General features: G+C 33.5%; 1 protein-coding gene across 7 annotated transcripts in view; it reads left to right on the top strand.

The window, feature by feature from the left end:
- Window positions 1-20,588, top strand: part of CSMD3 (CUB and Sushi multiple domains 3) — a 1,102,347-nt gene that overhangs the window by 360,262 nt on the left and 721,497 nt on the right. For all 7 annotated transcript variants that reach the window (XM_059042775.2, XM_067017123.1, XM_067017122.1 and 4 more), the window contains one exon: window positions 18,441-18,553. In XM_059042775.2, coding sequence (XP_058898758.1) covers window positions 18,441-18,553 — 113 coding nt within the window. The remainder of the gene's footprint in view (window positions 1-18,440; window positions 18,554-20,588) is intronic.

Below are 20,588 nucleotides of genomic sequence, written 5' to 3'. Positions count from 1 at the left end.
AAACAACAAGGACCTACTGTACAGCACAGGGAACTATATTTAATATTTTATGATAACCTTTAATGGAAAAGAATCTGGAAAAGGATACATGTATGTATGGAGATTCAGATATACATGAATCACTTTGCTGTAAACCTGAAACTAGCACAACATTGTAAATCAGCTATACTTCAATTCAAAAATACCAGCATGGTACTGGTAGAAAAACATACATAAATCAATGGAACAGAATTAAGAGCCGAGAAATAAACCCATGCATATATGGACAACTAGTATTCAACAGAGTAGCAAAGAATATACAAGGAGAAAGGATAGTCTGTTTAATTAGATGGTGTTAAGGAAACAACTGCCACATGCAGCAAAATGAAACTAGACTACTCTTTCAGACCACAAAAATCAACTCAAAATGGATTAAAGACTTGAATGTAAGACCTGAAATCATAAAACTCCTAGAAGAAAATATAGGCTGTATGTTATTTAACACCAGTTTTAGTATTATCTTTCTAGATATGACTCCTCAGGCAAGGAAAACAAATGCAAAATGAACAAATAAGACTACACCATCTAAAAAGCTTCTGTGGAAGTTCCCTGCTGGTACAGTGGTTAGGACTCTGAGGGCTTAGTTTAAATCCCTGGTTGGGGAACTAAGATCCTACAAGCTGCACAGCATGGCCAAAAAAAAAAAAAAAAGAAAAATAAAAAGAAAAATAAACCTTCTGCCCAGCAAAGGAAACCATCAACAAACATAAAGACAACATAAAGACAACATATTATAGGGCTTCCCTGGTGGCACAGTTGTTGAGAGTCCACCTGCTGATGCATGGGACACGGGTTCGTGCCCCAGTCTGGGAAGATCCCACATGCCACGGAGCAGCTGGGCCCATGAGCCATGGCCGCTGAGCCTGTGCATCCGGAGCCTGTGCTCCGCAACGGGAGAGGCCACAACAGTGAGAGGCCCGTGCACCGCAAAAAAATAAAAATAAATAAAAAAGACAACAAACTGAATGGGAGAAGATATTTACAAATGTTATATCCAATAAGGGGTTATTATCCAAAAAATAAAAAGAACTCATACAACTCAACGACAGAAATATGAATCACCTGATTAAAAATGTACAGAGGAACTGAATAGACATTTTTCAAAGAACACATATAGATGGGCAACAGACACATGAAAAGATGTTCAACATCACTAATTATTTGGGAAATGCACATCAAGACAACAATAAGGTATTACTTTCTATCTGTTAGAATGGGTAATTATCAAAAAGGCAAGAGACAACAAGTGTTGCCAAGGATTTGAAGAAAAGGTAACCGTCATAACCTGTTGGTGGGAATGTAAATTGGTGCAGCCACTATGTAAACATTCTGGAGGTCCCCCCCAAAATTAAGAATAGAGCTACCATATGATCCAGCTATTCTCCTGGGTATATATCCAAAGAATATGAAAACACTAAATTGAAAAGATACATGCACCCCTATGTTCATCCAGTCATTATTTACAATAGCCAAGATATGGAAACAACCTAAGTGCCTGTTGACAGATAAATGGATAAAGGAGATGTGGTATTTATATATAGTGGAATACTACTCAGCCATAAAAAGATAAAATCTTGCCATTTGCCACAACGTGTGGAGCTTGAGAGTATTATGCTGAGTGAAGTAAGTTAGAATGAGAAAGACAAAAATACAGCATGACTTCAGTCATATGTTGACTATAAATAAACAAGGTAGAGGAATGAACCAAACAAAAACAAACATGTAGGTATGGAGAATAGAGTAGTGGTTACCAGAGGGGAAGAGGTGAGGGTAGGGCAAAATGAGTGAAGTCAATCAACTGTGAGATGATGGATGGAAACTAAATTTTTGGTGGAGAGCATGCTGTGTTATATAGAAGTAGAACTGTGATGTTATACACATGAAACTTACATAGTGTTAGAAACCAGTATTACTTCAATAAAAATGGTAAAATAAGAAAAATTATTTTAAATCTTTAATGTAGAGTTGTGTAAGAATATGAATCCAGTCATAACTTTAGCTTTGTTTTCCACATTTGCAGAGACATGGGGAATGAAATAGATAAAGAAAAAACTGTGAGAAGAGACCAAATGAATGAATCTGAATGTGGTTAAACATATTGATTTAGAAAAAATATGAAAGAAATATTGACTTAGTGACTATCTTTGTAAAAATATATTAAAGTCAGTTACATTCAAAAGAATAAACATTATCTCTAAAGAGCTAAGAACTAAGAGAAGAAAAATAATTTGGTTAAATTTAAGAAAATGTTCCATATATTGTAAGTGGTCAAATAGTAAAAAAGAAAATCATTAAACAGAGGTATTTATTTCTATATATGATTATTATAAAAATAGGTATATATGTACACAGTAACACTAAGATAAAAATGTATTTTTCTTATGTACCTAATATCTGATTTTACTGATTTAGAGTTTTACCTGCATTTTAAATCTAATTTTCAAAGTTATTCTTCATTCCTTTTAACTTTCATTCTTTCTTGCTTTTAATGTTTGACAGTGGTTTAATCTGCTTATTATTATTCATACAGTTGTATTATAGTCAGCCTATTTCTTCTTTCTTTTTAACTTTTCCTTTTTATAATGGCAGCAATATATGGACAACCCACTCACCCCAGTGGTTTTTGTAGTAATTTCTCAAGCTTCTTTAAGATTTTCGAATTCTAATGTTGTATCTTTAAAAAATTACTGGAATGTTAGATAGATTCAAAGAGTTTGTTGGTTTATTTCACCTGCTACCTGTTAACGTATGATGAGCTATTTCCACAAAAGTTCATGATTAAACTGAATAGTTTTCTGCTCAAACAGAATGCCTTCAAATTGCCTATTTTGACTAATATAGTTATACTTTAAAATAAGTACAACCTTCACACACACACATATACACATGAATGCACACACATATTTCTCTTTTTCTCCTAGATGATCATTTGTTTATGTTTATATTCAGGGGAAAATATATGTATATGTTCATTTATTGATTATCCACCTTTTGTCAAATACTAGGCATATATGCTAGCAATGTTTAGTAAAAGATGACACAATATCTGACCATGTGGAGAGTGGTTTACATGTGTTACTTTAGTATACTAAAGAGTTCAACATTTAAGTAAATGTACTTTCATTTATTTTTAATAATTTAAATAAAATCCTCAGACTCAGATGTAAATAGCTACTGGTTTGAGGGCCATCTGTGCAAATATGTCACAATATAGGAGAAAAAGCCCAATAGACTTTGAAAAGGGCTAAGTCGTTGCTGAACCTTCTGGCCAATATTCCTGAGAGAGGCATGGGGTAGTAGTTTTAAGTGCTGAAGCTTTGGAAACTGACAGGCCTAGATTCAAGCCCTATTTTACTGATTATTAGCCATGTGTCTTTGAATAGTTAGTTAACCTATTTAAGTGTTTCTTCATCTGAAAAGGAATGGTCATAGAATTTTTCTACTTGATGTAAGTGAAAACTGTAAAAGGCACTTGGCTGTCTAAATTAGGACACGTGCCTCTAAATTCATTATGGGACATCTTCCTATCTTCATGATTGTAAGAGAGTATCCTCCTGCTTTCTTGGCCCATTATTGATACACAAGAATAAGGTAACCAGGGGTAGTAACAGACTAGAGTTGTAGAATTCCATTTTAGAGTAGGGACAGTGACTTCCATTTAGACTGGATCATTACTGAAAAATCCAGGTACTGAGAGAACATGAGGATTAAAGGGATCTAGAAAATTTCACTTATTCATCTTTCCAGGTAAACTACTGGAGCACAAGAAGATAACCAATACTGGAATTCTCTTTTTCCTTGCTTGCCATTTCAAGAAGAAGCAAACCAATCTTGGATTATTAGAAAATTTAAAAAAAAAATGTTCCTTTAGGATTCAGGCCTTAACATTGACTGACCCAAATTGAGGCTGTTCTCTTCCATTAGAAATAAACAAAATGGCATTAATTCCCACCCCACCCATACCTAATTTATTATGGGATAGTATATCATCATTACAAAGCAGCATTTTCCTTAGCCCTGACCTGTGAGAATTTAAACCAACAGCTATTTATTTCTTCAGAGATAGTTCATGATTTTTAGATGACCCTTATCAACAGATTCTTTTCTTATACCACAATTTAGTCCTCTACATTAGAATCAGGAATGAAGACAGATTCTGGTTTATCCTCCCATGTGACATATGTGATTGATGTTTTTGAGGCTTGTTTTCTCAGATTTATAGTAGGAATACAAGTCCAAACAAGGTATACTATAGATTCTTCTCTGATATAGTGAAAGCTAGAATCCAAAGCACAGTTGATTTAAAAGGCTGAAGGAGGGGGAGGGATGAATTAGGAGTTTGGGATTGATACACACATATATAGGAGATACACACTCCTATATATAAAATTGATTAAAAAAAAGAACCACTGTATAGCACAGGGAACTATATTCAATATATTGTAAAAAGTTGTAATGGAAAATAATCTGAAAATGAATATATGTGTGTGTGTGTGTGTGTGTGTGTGTGAGTGTGTGTGTGTAGCAGAAACACTTTGCTGTACACCTGAAACACACAACATTGACAATCAACTGTACTTCAATTATTATTTTTTTAAGTCTGAAATTAAATAAGTGCCTCGGAAAGAATTCTGTCACTCCAACTAAAATTTTCCCTTTCTGATTGGCCAAACACATCTTTAATCTTACTTGTGTTTTAGATAGTGTATCACATCTGTTATTTTCCTTTTTTTTTTAAACTGAAGTTCTCTACCACAGTCCCCTCCTCACTCTTTACTTTATCCCTCCACAACAAACTATATATAGGGCCTAGACCTAATACTTAAAAGCACTGTTTTCCCTCTAAGGTATATGGTGAAACCTTTAAAATCCTAACAACAATCTTGAAATTCCTATAAAATTTATGGATGAAGAACCTGAAGCTTGTAATAGTAATCACCCTGTCCATTTCACCCAGCTAGTAATCTCCAGGGCTGAGATATGAAACCTGGTTTTAACCCCCATATCACATTGCTGAAAATGAGTGTTATTTCTTCCCTAATTCATTGCATGTCTTGGACTTTCATCCCAATATACTGTAAAATAAACAGGTAAAATTTAGACTTGGCTATTCTACTGCTGATCATTACTCTATAACACAAAGTACAGAACAGGATGATTTGCTTTTGTCTGGGCTTTTGGTCTTCAGACAAGAAAGAACAGAACAAAAGTCTCCATGCTTTCTAAATTTGCACATCTATCAGGAAAAAAACAATTGAGTATTCATTGCCAATATCTGTTTGTTTGCTTATTTGTTTATTCATTTATAAAGTATATGTGTATATATACAAATATTTAATATATTATTACATATAATATACAGCAACATAGTATATATTATAAAATGTAACCATAATATAATATAGAGTATTGACTACATAATAGATACCAATGCTAATAAATCATATGCATTTCACACCTGATATGGAGATTACTGATTCTAAATTTTATGAACTTAATTCATAACTTCAGCTACGCATGCTGTAATAACTCGTAACTCTTCATGACATCATAATGGAGGATTTGAAGGAATGTATTACAGAAACCAGATAAAGTAATAACAGGCTATTTTTGTCCCTCATCGCATGTCTCTTATTTGGACTTTAATGACGTGAAACAGCTTTTTGATGTACTTGGAACTTAAAATAGCAAGATATATTATTTTTCTAGATAATTTTATGGTTTTATTGTTACAAACTAAGGGTGGCCTAAGAAACAACATATCCAGCTACTTTTTATTGCCAAAGAAAATAGCTTATTAAAGTCTAAACAAGCCCAAAGCACTATGTTTGGTATATGTTTACTGATACCTAATTAATTTATATCCAAAAACTTTAGATCACCAATTATATATTTGTGTATTTTTCACTAATTTATTGTGGAAGATACAGCAGGAAATCACATAGCTTAGAAATAATCATTGTATGGATACTTTATTAAACATACTGAGCTATACTGTACTACTTTAAAAAGTATCCAAGCTGAACTTATGGTGGCTCTGCTCTATGGTACATAATTTTGTCATGTCGAACAACATTTCATCTGTATAATAGAGTACATCCAGAATATTTTCTAGACTTGCAGAGATGGGATGGCCTTAGTGATAACCTACTAAACTTCCTCTTCCAAACTAAAGGAAAAAAATTACTTATCTATGAAGTGTTCCAATTCCATGGCCAACCAAGCTAGTAACGTCCTATCACTGAATATGGTTGTGAAGAGATGTGCAAATTCTCACAAGCTGGACCAGGAGGCTTCAGCTCACCAGAGGATGATGTTACCTTGTTCATTTATTAAATACCCTTTACTAGTTTCTTTGATGACTTATTTTTATCGTGTGGTATTATTGATTAGAGTATCATATACTTTTGAAGAGTAAGGTAGAGCTTAAGTAATTCAATTAAAAAGAAACATGTCTTTTTAAAGAATCTCAAGTTTTGTGTAACTTGTTTATTATTTCCTTATGGGGTGTTTGCTCTGTAAACATGTTAAATACATTATACATTAAGCAAAGTGAAACAAAAAATTTTATACATATTTTTTAGCAAAATGAAAAAAATGTGAACTTGTTGATGCATACTAATTGTATTCATAAATTTATTTTTAATTTAATCCACCATTTCAAGGACTAAGTAATTACCTAAGCTACTTAACAGGGTTTGAGGATGAAGACAAAGCAAATGGTATAATGTAAAACTATGGAAAGTGATTTTAAAATATACTGATTATAATAAGCCTCTACCATTATAGTTATAATGAATAATATCATTTAAGCAATGAATTTAGGTAAGTCCTTTAATATATTACAACATGTAACAGTACTTAACAGCCTATTAATATACCATTTCAATGAATACTTATTACAATATTACATCTAAAAGTCTATAAACATAAATTAGACCTAAAGGAAGTAGGATATCTTCAACTGAACAAACTCAGTGGGAGAATGGTGGGTTTGTAAGCAATTCTTTCCAATAAATAGGTTAAAATGCTGTGACATGGATCAGTAGTTTGCAGACTGATTTATTGAGAACAGCAGGTGGCTAACAACCAAACTTATAAGATGGTGTCCCTGAACACTGTGCTTGTTTTCTAGGTCAGGGTTTTGATTTTCAAAGGAAACCAAGTGTATAAATAGTGAGTCGGACATGGATTGAGTTGCACTTTCATCACCAAATTAAATCTGACAATGCAGAAAACAAAATGTGTTAAATATAGAGCATGCTATTTTTAGTATAAAATGTAACATGTATTTTAAATCAGTAGAGTTTTCAAATGAATATCCATGAAGTGAAGATATGCTTTGACTAAATAACTTATAGCCTCACAGCAATGACAATATCAGTTGGATAAAAAAAGTATGATGGAAGAAGGCAGAATATTCTATCCTTATTGTACATATTGAAAGGGTTTTAGAAAATCTGAATTCTAATCTCAGTTTATCACTGTAGGGTATATAGCTTTGTTTTCATTTGTCTTTTTCTAGTCAGATTTATGTAAACAGTCAAAATTATTATTCATATTATTTCTTACTTGTAATTAGCCTTTAACAGTATGACAATCAGAAGCCACTAAATCTGTAATAAAGTATACCTTCTTTCATATTTATGTATGTAAACCACCTCCAAAAGCAGAAAATACTTTTGTGTAGCTTCAGATGAATTCAGTGAATACAACTTTGCAAAACAAATTCACAGACCATAGGTTTGGGAATTAGTGTGAATATGTATATATGTTTCTTGAAGAAATGTCAGTGAATAAATAGTGAAAGTTATTTGTATGAAAACAATTTGGATGCTTTGGGACAACTTAATAAGGATGAATCACTGAAAATTTCTATAAACTGAGTATGGACAAGATACCTTTAAAGGTAGAAATACAATAACTGAAAATAGTTAAAAGTAGAAAACAATAGAAAAATAGAAATAATAATATTAAAAAGAAGCATTTTAAAACTGAGATTGCTTAATACGTGTATTTAACTATTATTCAATTTTAAATAAATTGGAATGGCAAGGAATTTTGTATCATGAATTATATATAAAGAATATATAAGGAATTAATTACAATTGTAATTATTAGATATCTACTTAAAGGGAAAATTCTTGGGTTTATATCAGGAGATCGGTGAATGAGTATACATCTACATATCTTAACATAAATTATTTTAAATGTTTGTTGATCCTTTTAAAGAGTATTTGATACCCTGCTCACTAACTTTTCATTCACGTGTCCCAATGATATTGAATAAATGTGCTTCCACTATAAAACAACATAATTCTAGAGGTATAAATTCTAGAGCTATAGGAATCAAATATCAAAAATACATGGGGAACTAAACCAGCTGTTAAAAGAACTCTATGAGCAAAGTCCATTTGAAATATGTGAACAGTTAATTCCATCTATTTCTTTCCCGAAATACAGGAAAATGTTTGTTTTTTTGTCTCAGCCTCATATTTCCGTTCCTCCTGTAATTTCACGTCATGTTCCTAGGACTTAACTCGCAAACTCACAAATTTGCTCTGCATTGTGATTCAAACAGTTATCTTGGATGACTTTAGTATCCATGTGGGTGATGGTCCCTCTAACAATCCAATACAGTCTGTTTGACACTAAAGTTCATCCTGTACATAAAGCTGATGCAGAAACCTCTGAAGTAAGGAAGGTTTCTCAAGTATACCTTCCAAGATACCTTCACAAGAATAGTGAGCATGGGATTCCAAACATTAGAGAGCAGGGAAATATGAGACCATAAAGGAACTGAGGAGAATTTGACAGAGAGTTGGAAAGAAATAACAGTTATGGCCTTATGGAAGAGAAGAGAAGATGTTTTCCAGGGGGCCAACTGCACATTTTCTGCATTATCATTTGGTACAACCTCCTTTTCTTCCTTATCCATTTTTTTAAAACAAATATAATTATGTTTCTTTATAACATGTAGTACTTCTTTTAAATACATGAATACCATAGCTTAAAATCAAAGATTTTAAATAGGCACAAATAGGTGGGAGAAGTATCATAATTTTTTCTATGGTTTAATTGTATGTTGTCACCAATTAAGTAAGCTCAGGTTTATGGTATTCTGTTTCAAGGACCTGCAGCCCTCAGAGTCCCACATAAACCTTGGCAAGAAAACAAGGCCCTGTAGTCTTTAGAACCTACTGCTAGGTTAATTACCATTAATTAACTTGTATATCATATTAAAAGCAAAAAAGTATTACACTTAACTCTATCTTATGCTGAGTCCCTAGCTGCTTCCGAGAAATGGATTCTGCTTTCCTCTGCAGTTCAAATAGAAAGTTCCTGTTTCTGTTTCCAACTCAAATGTTGCCAGTAGAAACCTGGAAGCAAAGGTGATAGCCCATATCTAAATCCCTGTCTCTCTTTCTTATTTGTTCTCTGTAAAATCAGACTTTTTAAAGAATAACTGGTGTTTCCAAAGTGATTCATGGTTCTAAAACTCAAGTTAGCAAGTAATACCTTCATCTTCCATTTAGCTACAGTCTTTAAACATTTCAGCCAATAGTCACTTTTAGAATTTAATAAGAAACAAAGGAATTTCAACTTGGCTACTGAATAAGGAGCAATTTGCAGGAATGCTCAGTAGAATCAAAAGAAGACACTACTGCGGGGTCTATGTGAGACCATGGGGACCTGGCTATTATGATAAAAGCAGCAGTAAAAATAATGAACAAATTTAAGGTGGATTTTAGGGGCAGAAGAAGATTTGCAAATGGATTGGGCTTCTGGGAGTGAGGAGAATAGAGAATTAAAAGATGACACTTAAATGTTTGAGCAACTCGTGTGTGTTGGCGCCATTTGACATGATGTATTGAAGAATAGAGGAAAAACATACTTGTGAAGGGGACATTAAAAATTCTGATTTAGACTTTAAGTTTGAGACACCTATTTGAAACCCAAGTGGGGAAATTGAGTAGAAAATTTGGATACATTAGGTAGCATTGAAAAACAAGCAGCACAGCAAAGTGGCCAAGCCAAGCAGTGGAGAGTTGTAAGCTACCATGTGTCTGGCAGGCAGAATGCCTGGCAGCCAAACCTCTTTCCCGTGAGAGTCGGAGAAGAGTCACAGCTGTCAGGGTGAGTCCTGGAAGCTGGTCTAGTTCTACGCTGCCTCCGTGGCTCATAGTGTGAAGAAGAAGAAAGAAGAAAGAAAGAAGAAAGCTCAAGGTAGAGCTGCTAGCCCCCAAGACAGCAAACCAAGACTTAATTGCAGTTTCAGCCTGTCTCAAGAACAGAATTTCTGGAATTGTTTATCAGCACTAGAGGGATTCTTTTCCATTATAGGTTATTACAAGATATTGAATGTAGTTCCCTGTGCTATACACCGTGTGGCTGACAGGGTCTTCGTGCTCTGTCCAGGTGTCAGGCCTGGCCTCTGAGGTGGGAGAGCCGAGTGCAGGATATTGTTCCACCAGAGACCTCCTTGACCCTCATAATATCAAATGGCGAAAGCCCTCCCAGCGACCTCCATCTCAACGCTAAGACCCAGTTCCCCTCAATGACTAGCAAGCTCCAGTGCTGGACACCCCATGCCAAACAACTAGCAAGACAGGAACACAACCCCACCCATTAGCAGAGAGGCTGCCTAAAATTATAATAAGTTCACAGACACCCCAAAACACACCACCGGATGCAGTCCTGCCCACCAGAAAGACAGGATCCAGCCTCATCCACTAGAACACAGGCACCAGTCCCCTCCACCAGGAATCCTGCACAACCCACTGAACCAACCTTACCCATTGGGGGCAGACACCAAAAACAATGGGGACTACGAACCTGCAGCCTGTGAAAAGGAGACCCCAAACACAGTAAGTTAAGCAAAATGGGAAGACAGGGAAATACACAGCAGATGAAAGGGCAAGGTAAAAACCCACCAGACAAAACAAATGAAGAGGAAATAGGCAGTCTAGCTGAAAAAAGAATTCAGAGTAATAATAGTAAAGATGATCCAAAATCTTGGAAATAGAATGGAGAAAATACAAGAAACGTTTAACAAGGACCTAGAAGAACTAAAGAGCAAACAAACAATGATGAACAACACAATAAATGAAGAAGGAATCAATAGCAGAATAACTGAGGCAGAAGAATGGATAAGTGACCTGGAAGATAAATAGTGGAAATCACTACCACAGAGCAGAATAAAGAAAAAAAAAAAAAATGAAAATAATTGAGGACAGTCTCAGAGACCTCTGGGACTAATGAACATTAAACGTACCAACATTCGAGTGATAGGGGTCCCAGAAGAAGAGAAAAAGAAAGGGACTGAGAAAATACTTTAAGTGATTATAGTTGAAAACTTCCCTAAAATGGGAAAGGAAATAGGTCCAGGAAGTGCAGAGAGTCCCATACAAGATAAATCCAAGGAGAAACACACCAAGACATATATTACTCAAACTATCAAAAATTAAACACAAAGAAAAAATATTAAAAGCAGCAAGGGGAAAACTACAAATAACATACAAGGGAATCCCCATATGGTTAACAGCTGATCTTTCAGCAGAAACTCTGCCAGCCAGAAGAGAATGGTAGGACATATTTAAAGGGATGAAAGGGAAAAAACTACAACCAAGATTACTCTACCCTGCAAGCATCTCATTCAGATTGGACAGAGAAATTAAAACATTTACAGACAAGAAAAAGTTAAGAGAATTCAGCACCACCAAACCAGCTTTACAACACATGCTAAAGGAACTTCTCTAGATAGAAAACACAGGAGAAGGAAAATACCTACAATAACAAACCCAAAACAATTAAGAAAATGGTAATAGGAACATACATATTGATAATTACCTTATATGTAAATGGATTAAATGCTCCAACCAAAAGACATAGACTGGCTGAATGGAAACAAAGACAAGACCCGTATATATGCTGTCTAAAGAGACCCACTTCAGACCTAGGGACACATACTGACTGAAAGTGAGGGTATGGAAAAAGATATTCCATGCAAATGGAAATCAAAAGAAAGCTGGAGTAGCAGTCTTCATATCAGACAAAATAGACTGTAAAATAAAGAGTATTACAAGAGAGAAGGACACTACATAATGATCAATGATTCAATTTAAGAAGAAGATATAACAATTGTAAATATTTATGCACTCAGCATAAGAGTACCTCGAAACATAAGGCAAATGCTAACAGGCATAAAAGGGGAAATTGGCAGTAACACAAAAATAGTAGGGGGCTTTAACATCCCACTTTCACCAATGGACAGATCATCCAAAATGAAAGTAAATAAGGAAACATAAGCTTTAAATGACACGTTAGACAAGATGGACTTAATTGATATTTATAAGACATTCCATCCTAAAACACCAGAATACACTTTCTTCTCAAGTGCTCATGGAACATTCTCCAGGATAGATCTTATCTTGGGTCACAAATCCAGCCTTGTTAAATTTAAGGAAATTGGAATCATACCAAGTATCTTTTCCAACCACAACACTGTGAGACTAGATATCAATTACAGGGAAAAAAAAAAAAACTGTAAAAAATACAAACATATGGAGGCTAATCAATATGCTACTAAATAACGAAGAGGTCACTGAAGAAATTAAAGAGGAAATCAAAAAATACCTAGAAAAAAATGACAGTGAAAACACAATGATCCAAAACCTATGGGATGCAGCAAAAGCAGTTCTAAGAGGGAAGCTTATGCCAATACAATCCTACCTCAGTAAACAAGAAACATCTCAAATAAACAACTTAACCTTAACACCTGAAGCAGTTAGAGAAAGAAGAACAAAAAAAAACCCAAAGTTAGAAGATGGAAAGAAATCATGAAGATCTGATCAGAAACAAATGAAAAAGAAAATAAGGAAACCATAACAAAAATCAATAAAACTAAAAGCTGGGTCTTTGAGAAGATAAACAAAATTGATAACCCATTTGCAAGACTCATCAAGAAAAAAAAGAAGACTCAAATCAACAGAATTAGAAATGAAAAAGGAGAGGTAACAACTGACACTGAAGAAATACAAAGGATCATGAGAGATTACTACAAGAAACTATATGCCAATAAAATGGACAACCTGGAAGAAATGAACAAATTTTTAGAAAAACACAACCTTCCAGAACTGAACCAGGAATAAATGGAAATATGAACAGACTAATCACAAGTACTGAAATTGAAAATGTTATTAAAATACTCCCAACAAACAGAAGTCTAGGACCAGAGGGCTTCACAGGAAAATTCTATCAAACATTTAGAGAATAGCTAACACCTATCCCTCTCAAACTCTTCCAAAATATAGCAGGGGAGGAACACTCCCAAACTCAATCTGTGAGGCCACCAGTACCCTGATACCAAAATCAAAGATGTGACAAAAAAAACTACAGGCCATATCACTGATGAACATAGATGCAAAAATCCGCAACAAAATACTAGCAAACAGAATCCAACAGCACATTAAAAGGATCATACACCATGATCAAGTGGGTTTTATCCCAGGAATGCAGGGATTCCTCAATATACACAAATCAGTCCGTGTGATACACCATATTAACAAATTGAACAATAAAAAAACATGATAATCTCAATAGATGCAGAAAAAGCTTTTGACAAAATTCAACACCCATTTATGATAAAAACCCTCCAGAAAGTAGGCATAGAGAGAACTTTTGTCAACATAATAAAGGCCATATATGACAGACCCACAGCCAACATCATTCTCAATGGTGAAAAACTGAAACCATTTCCACTAAGATCAGGAACAAGACAAGGTTGCCCACTCTCACCACTATTATTCAACATAGTTTTGGAAGTTGTAGCCACAGTAATCAAAGAAGTAAAAGAAATAAAAGGAATCCAAATCGGTAAAGAAGTAAAGCTGTCACTGTTTGCAGATGACATGATACTATACATAGAGAATCCTAAATACTGTACCAGAAAACTACTAGAGCTAATCAATGAATTTGGTAAAGTAGCAGGGTACAGAATTAATGCACAGAAATCTCTTGCATTCCTATATACTACTGATGAAAAATCTGAAAGAGAAATTAAGGAAACACTCCCATTTACCATTGCAACAAAAAGAATAAAATACCTAGGAATAAACCTACCTAAGGAGACAAAAGACCTATATGCAGAAAGCTATAAGACACTGATGAAAGAAATTAATGATGATACAAACAGATGGAGAGATATACCATGTTATTGGATTGGAAGAATCAACATTGTGAAAATGACTCTACTACCCAAAGCGATCTGCAGATTCAATGCAATCCCTATCAAGCTATCAACAGCATTTTTCACAGAATTAGAACAAAAAAATTTCACAATTGGCAACACAAAACACCCCGAATAGCCAAAGAAATCTTGAGAAAGCAAAACGGAGCTGGAGGAATCAGGATCCCGGACTTCAAACTATACTACAAAGCTACAGTAATCAAGACAGTATGGTAACTGGCACAAAAACAGAAATATAGATCAATGGAACAGGATAGAAAACTCATAGATAAACCCATGCACATATGGTCATCTTATATTTGATAAAGGAGGCAATAATATACAATGGAGAAAAGAGAACTTCTTCAAAAAGTGGTTCTGGGAAAACTGGACAGCTACATGTAAAAGAATGAAATTAGAACACTCTCTAACATCATACACAAAAGTAAACTCAAAATGGTTTAAAGATGTAAATGTAAGGTCAGGCATTATAAAACTCTTAAGGGGAGAGCATAGGCAGAATACTCTATGACAGGAGTCAGGCATGTAATTGAAAAATCATGGGTTTAGGTTTGACTCTGTCTATAGGCACTAAAGATGAGGTAAAACAGATCATTAGATTTGACTGATCTTAAGGAACTGGACAGATTGAAAAATAGATGTTAGAGCCACCAAAGATGACACCTGTTGTTGCAAATGGTAATTTTGAGAAAGTTGAGAACCAGAGTTAACAGATTACAGCAATGAGTATCTGTCAAGAGAGTTATAAACCAAAGGTGTAAGTTCAGAGTAGTTCTAGGAACTTTTGAAAAAGATGGTAAAGACCTCTGGTTCTCTCAGGATTCTTATACCTAATTGATTTTTTAAAAAATCTTTTAAGGGTTATGATCATATTCTCTAAGGTACTATCTGTAAAAGAAAATGTTGCATTATTTTTAAATATCAATTTATTATTTAGTTACTATTTCTGTGGAAAATGATGTAAATAAAAATAAATTTAGCAAAGATTAATTATGACCAGTTACACTGTATTATTTTCAGTATTCTATATTGAATATACAATGAAATTTTATATCATTATTAATTTACAGTGTTCATTCAAATTTATTAATTACACAAAAGCCATGTCTTAAATTATTTTTGGATACAAATAACTGTTGTAGGATACAGATTTATGACATTTATCATTACGATTATTTTCATTGATTTAATTCTCCTAAAATCCAGTATAGTAATTTGTGACATATAATCATGAGTATGGCTATTTCGAGTGTAAAATAGAGAAGGTAATAGACCAATTGAAACCTCATTTCTAGACATTCTTTATCAGGTTGCTCTTTTTTTTTTTTTTTTTTTTTGGTACATCATTTGCCGCCTTCTGAAATTATCTCACTCAATTGTTTATGTTACCTTCTTTATTTGTAAGACCACAGATCTTGTATGTGTTGTTTACAATTATATTTCCAACCCTTAGCATCAGTGTTTGTCATATAGTAACTGCTCAATGAATAACTGTTGAGTATACTTAATCTTTTCAGTACCAAGGGGTGATTCTCACTGGCTTTATACTAGAATGAATCCATATTGCCTACCTTCAAATGACCATAGTAATGTCATATAGGGTTAACAGTTATATTTATGAAATATCTCCTTTAGTATTTAAGAAATTAATTATCTCAATTAATTAGTTTAATGAAATCTTTCTAGTTGGCACATATACTTAGTCCTCCATTTCTCATACCTCCTGATAACATGTGAAATGTGCTGCATATATTTGTAAATTCATTTACTAGATTGCTCCATAAGCCACAAAGCCATACTGTGTAAATCATGTTTAAATAGTGAGCAATACTAAGTTACCACAGTCAGGAAATTCCATGTGATTCCCTTATAACCAGTGAAGCTATTTTCATTCTCTGATGGCAAATGAGTCTTTGGTGCACTTGCTTTCTATTTCTAGTTCGGTGTCTTGGCTTATCTACAGTTACGCTTCATGAGCATAAGGACTGAGGCTGTCAGGAATATCTCTTAGTTCCACCTCTGTTAAATTGCCATTTTTGCTCCACCTCATGTACATTGTGTTTCTAGCTGCTGCTGCTGTAACGTCTTCAGTTCTATCTTTCTCAATTCCTGAAGGTGAATTCAGGTTAAAAGCTATAGTTCCATAGTAGCTATTACTTGCTTTTACTACACTCTCTTACTGAAATTATCTTTGATGTTCCTGAGAGAAAGATGGAAAGTTTATCCTTTTCATTGTCTGTTTCATCTTCTTTCCTCTCACATTTTTAGTGATATCCTTGTTGAGTTGCTTCTCATCTGTTGGATTTTTTAAGGACCATTCTCCAAATTCTGTTCTTTAGTCTTTTACAACCATTCATGTATTATACTCTCATTACATTTAGAAATGTGTGCAGCCTGTCAGAAATAATTTAAACTTTTCCAAATGGATGTTTATGCTCATTGAATCGGGGAATTGAAGAGAATCAAGTTGTTAATCAAAATCTGGCATAAAACATGCTACTGTACTGAAAATATAATTGTACCAAATCCAAGTTTTGTGTTTTTTTTGTTTATTGAATTGCTGTCTGAACCAAACCAACCAACAAGCAAACAAAAATAAAGATAACCTGGATACTGCATTTTCTGAAAGTAATGAAGTAAATTTTTAAAACTTGAGTTTTAAAATTATACAGGTATGTTATATGTCTGTCTTTACTCAATTCAGATTTGAAAAAAACAGCCGGCTTGACTAGTAAACATTCACCCCTATGAAAAGAGGAAATAAGGCATTGATGGGGAAAAATTAAAGAAAGTTCATTCCAAAGCTGGTGGAGAAATGAGAACGATACGGGATAGAACCCAACTTGTTCATGTTAGAATCCAAAAAAATTGGATTACACAGTAATGTTGCCAAGCCCATTCTATTCATTCATGGGCACAATGATAAAATAAATGTGAATTCATATTTTTATGCTATAGCAGGTGGTCATCCACTAAACGTGATGGCTAGGTCCCAAATATCCTAGGAAAAGTGAGTTTTAGGAAATAAAGGGGGAGGATGTAGTATAAAGAGTTTTTGCATCACTGTGTCTACATCTGCTGATTACATGTGCAAAGATGGATATTACAATCTCCCCTACCTAGCTCCTAGAATGAATGACTGCCAAGCACTGAGAGAAGAAATCACCTCTCCCAACACACACACACACACACACACACACACCAGCTGTCTAGTTTGCCTTTCTATGAAGAAAAGTGTAAACTTTGAAGAACGGGAAAGATCTGTCATATACTAGTTATTAGGAAACCTTATTCTAAAACTCTGTTTCATGATGTAATAGTCTTTTGAGAGTATTTTACCTTGGCTTTATAACACACACCTAGTATTTAAATGGTTAGGTATGTAGGGGTGGTATTCCTTTGTTGAATTAAATCAGCAAAACTACTTTGCTGGAAATCTTCAAAAGATTATAGAGCAAGAGAGTTATTTTGTCTATTAAGTGTGACCAGTATCTGGGGCATAGTTTAAAATTTTTGCTTTAAGGAGATTATAGTGCTACCTTTGTGACTAGATATGTGGTGACTATATATCCAAAATGCAGTCTGTTTTCTGTCTGTCAGTTGGAGCAGACCTCCAGTGCCTTATAGAAGTATGCACTATAATGAGAGCTAATCATTAAATATACAATATTGTGAAATTACATTAAAATAGTGCTTGTCCTATGAATTGAAATTGTGAACTCTTCCATTGAATGTGAAATGCTAAAACTATGTTAAATGGAAAAAGTATATCAATTGATTTAAATCTTTCTGTTTTGTAACTATACTGTATGGATACATACATGGGTTATGCTGTGACCAGCACTGTCAGCTCAGCAGCCATTATGTTTATTATTTTCTATTCAATAAATTTTGGTGAATCAAAATTATATGCAGTTTACAGTTGATTTTGCTAATATATGCAACCTGATTGGAATAGCTTATTTTGGAATTACACTCTTCTATGATTGACTTTTCTATGCCTAAAATAACTATTTCACTTTTGCTTAAAAAGTTAGCAAGGCAAAGTCATGAATATTGTATACAAGTAGACATTTTTTGGGGTCCCAATTCAGTGAAAATGTTTACTACTTAAAATCTTTTTAAATTTTTTTTGTTGTCTTCCGTAATTCAGGTTATCTGGAATGAATATACCACCACCAATTATCAGCAACAAAAACTGGCTCAGACTGCATTTTGTTACAGACAGCAATCACCGATATCGTGGATTTAGTGCTCCATATCAAGGTATATTTAATGAATACCTTTCCTTTGATGTGTAAAATTATTTTGGTATACACAACTGCATTTTATGATAGAGGCAAAATATCTTTAGCATTAACACATGGTAATTTGAATAAGCAAAAATGGTCATTTTCTTGCTGAGGCAATATTGTAATCATAACTAAATTACAGTATAAAAGTTAGTTGAGTTTTGTAGTACACTGTCCAGAATAAAGAATATTGTTAACCTCTAAAAGGTAATGTGTAACAGGTATAATATTTACCTTTAATAAAGTGGTTCAGTAGTTGAACATACTACCTAAACATGCACCACAAAACACTGCAGAAAACTGCAGTTGTAAATAGGCTCTTCATCAATTGAAATCCATTTCCATATACAGTGTTTTTGCAAAAATGTTACTTTCATTAACTTTGTTAGGTTTATTATCTACAGGTATAAGTTTTGAATAAGTGAGATATAGTATTTGATATATTAACTTGAAAAAACTCTTTGTTTAGAATTTGATTATTATGAAGATTGAGTATTAATAAAAATGTAGCTTCTATAATGTTTAGTAATATTATGTGGGTTTGGTGCACTTATTCTCAGACTACTTGTGTTAATTCATTTCATTCTTAGCAGTGTACTGTTCAGAGAATAGTGAATATTGCCACAGTTAAATATTTCCATTTATCTGTTTTTTTTAGTGCTTTCCTTTATTAATAATCTTCAGGTGAAGCACTTTGTAAATTGAATATGATGACTTTAGGTAGCTTATAGTTAATACCTAAAATAGTATTAGACTACATATTGTTTTCTGGAATACAAATGTCCACAATTTATACTTTGGAGACCAGTAACCTTTCTACAGATGCCCTATCAATACGTTTCTCACAGTAATAGCAACAGATTAATGTGATTGTATTTGTAATATTGTATTGGGTATCACTCTAATAAAAATTCCTAAGATTGTAACTTAAAAGTAAAGATTTTAGACAAAGTCCACTGTAGAAAAACCTATTTCTATTTGTAAAGTAGTTAATTTGAATGGGAACATGAATGCAAATTTGCTTTTAAAGCTATGCATTGTATTAACATCTCTCATGATAGAATATATTGTCTATCATATCTGTTATCATCATAAAACATTATATTTTAAAAATAAAAATTAAATGTTTATAGAAAAACTTATTTTCCTTTATTTTATTAAAAATAACTGGGCATAGTAACTTGAATCTTATCAGTTTCAACCAGTGTCACTTTTATTTTTGCAATCATATTTTACTGAGTTTCCATTTAAATTTCTAAAATTTTTGTGTAGTTCAGAAATAAGAGGACTTTTTATGAAAACAATTAGCTGTTGTAGAGCCTCTTTATCTCTGGGTTCACCTCTTTCCTTGTGGAGTTTTCCCCTCACATAATTTTATGGCTCTGATTCCCTCTTCAATGAATTAAGGCAGATGGTGTGGCAGAAATTCAAAAGACTATCATCTTTGACTCATGTAGTGATCCTTTCTGTTGGATTCATGGAATCTTTCAGTAAGACGTCTTCTACTCTTTATCTGAATAGAAATAAAGTAGCACTTATTTTATATTTAAATGTACAGCCTGGAGAGAAAAAACAAACAAACATAGATCTCTTATCTTAAAAAATAAAATGGTATTTCGTTTGTTTTATGCAGTATGGTTTCATGAAACTGGTATCTTTAGATAGCTTGTTTTGCATTATAAGACAGTAGTACAAAGCTGCTAGTAGATTTGTGTGCTTAATTATCATTTTCAGTATTCTACTCACTAATCTTAAATTGACTTTTATAGTATTTTCAAGATTCAGTTTGATTTTCCTGCATTGCCTTTCTGGTTTTAGCACTGAAGAATAACATATCAATGAATTTACTGTAGTAAAATAGAAAGGAAGTGTTTTATGGGGTATTAATTATTTCTATTTTCAGTAGGAAAAGAGCTCAAAAGAGGGTAATTTTTGGTGTAATCTGTATCTTCTCACTGTAGAGAGAATAAAGTGGCCTGAGAAAGTGTAAGCTATAATTTTATAATAAA

This window comes from Kogia breviceps, chromosome 17, assembly GCF_026419965.1.
Source record: "Kogia breviceps isolate mKogBre1 chromosome 17, mKogBre1 haplotype 1, whole genome shotgun sequence".
Lineage (NCBI taxonomy): Eukaryota > Metazoa > Chordata > Mammalia > Artiodactyla > Physeteridae > Kogia > Kogia breviceps.
This window is presented reverse-complemented; position numbering and strand designations above follow the sequence as displayed.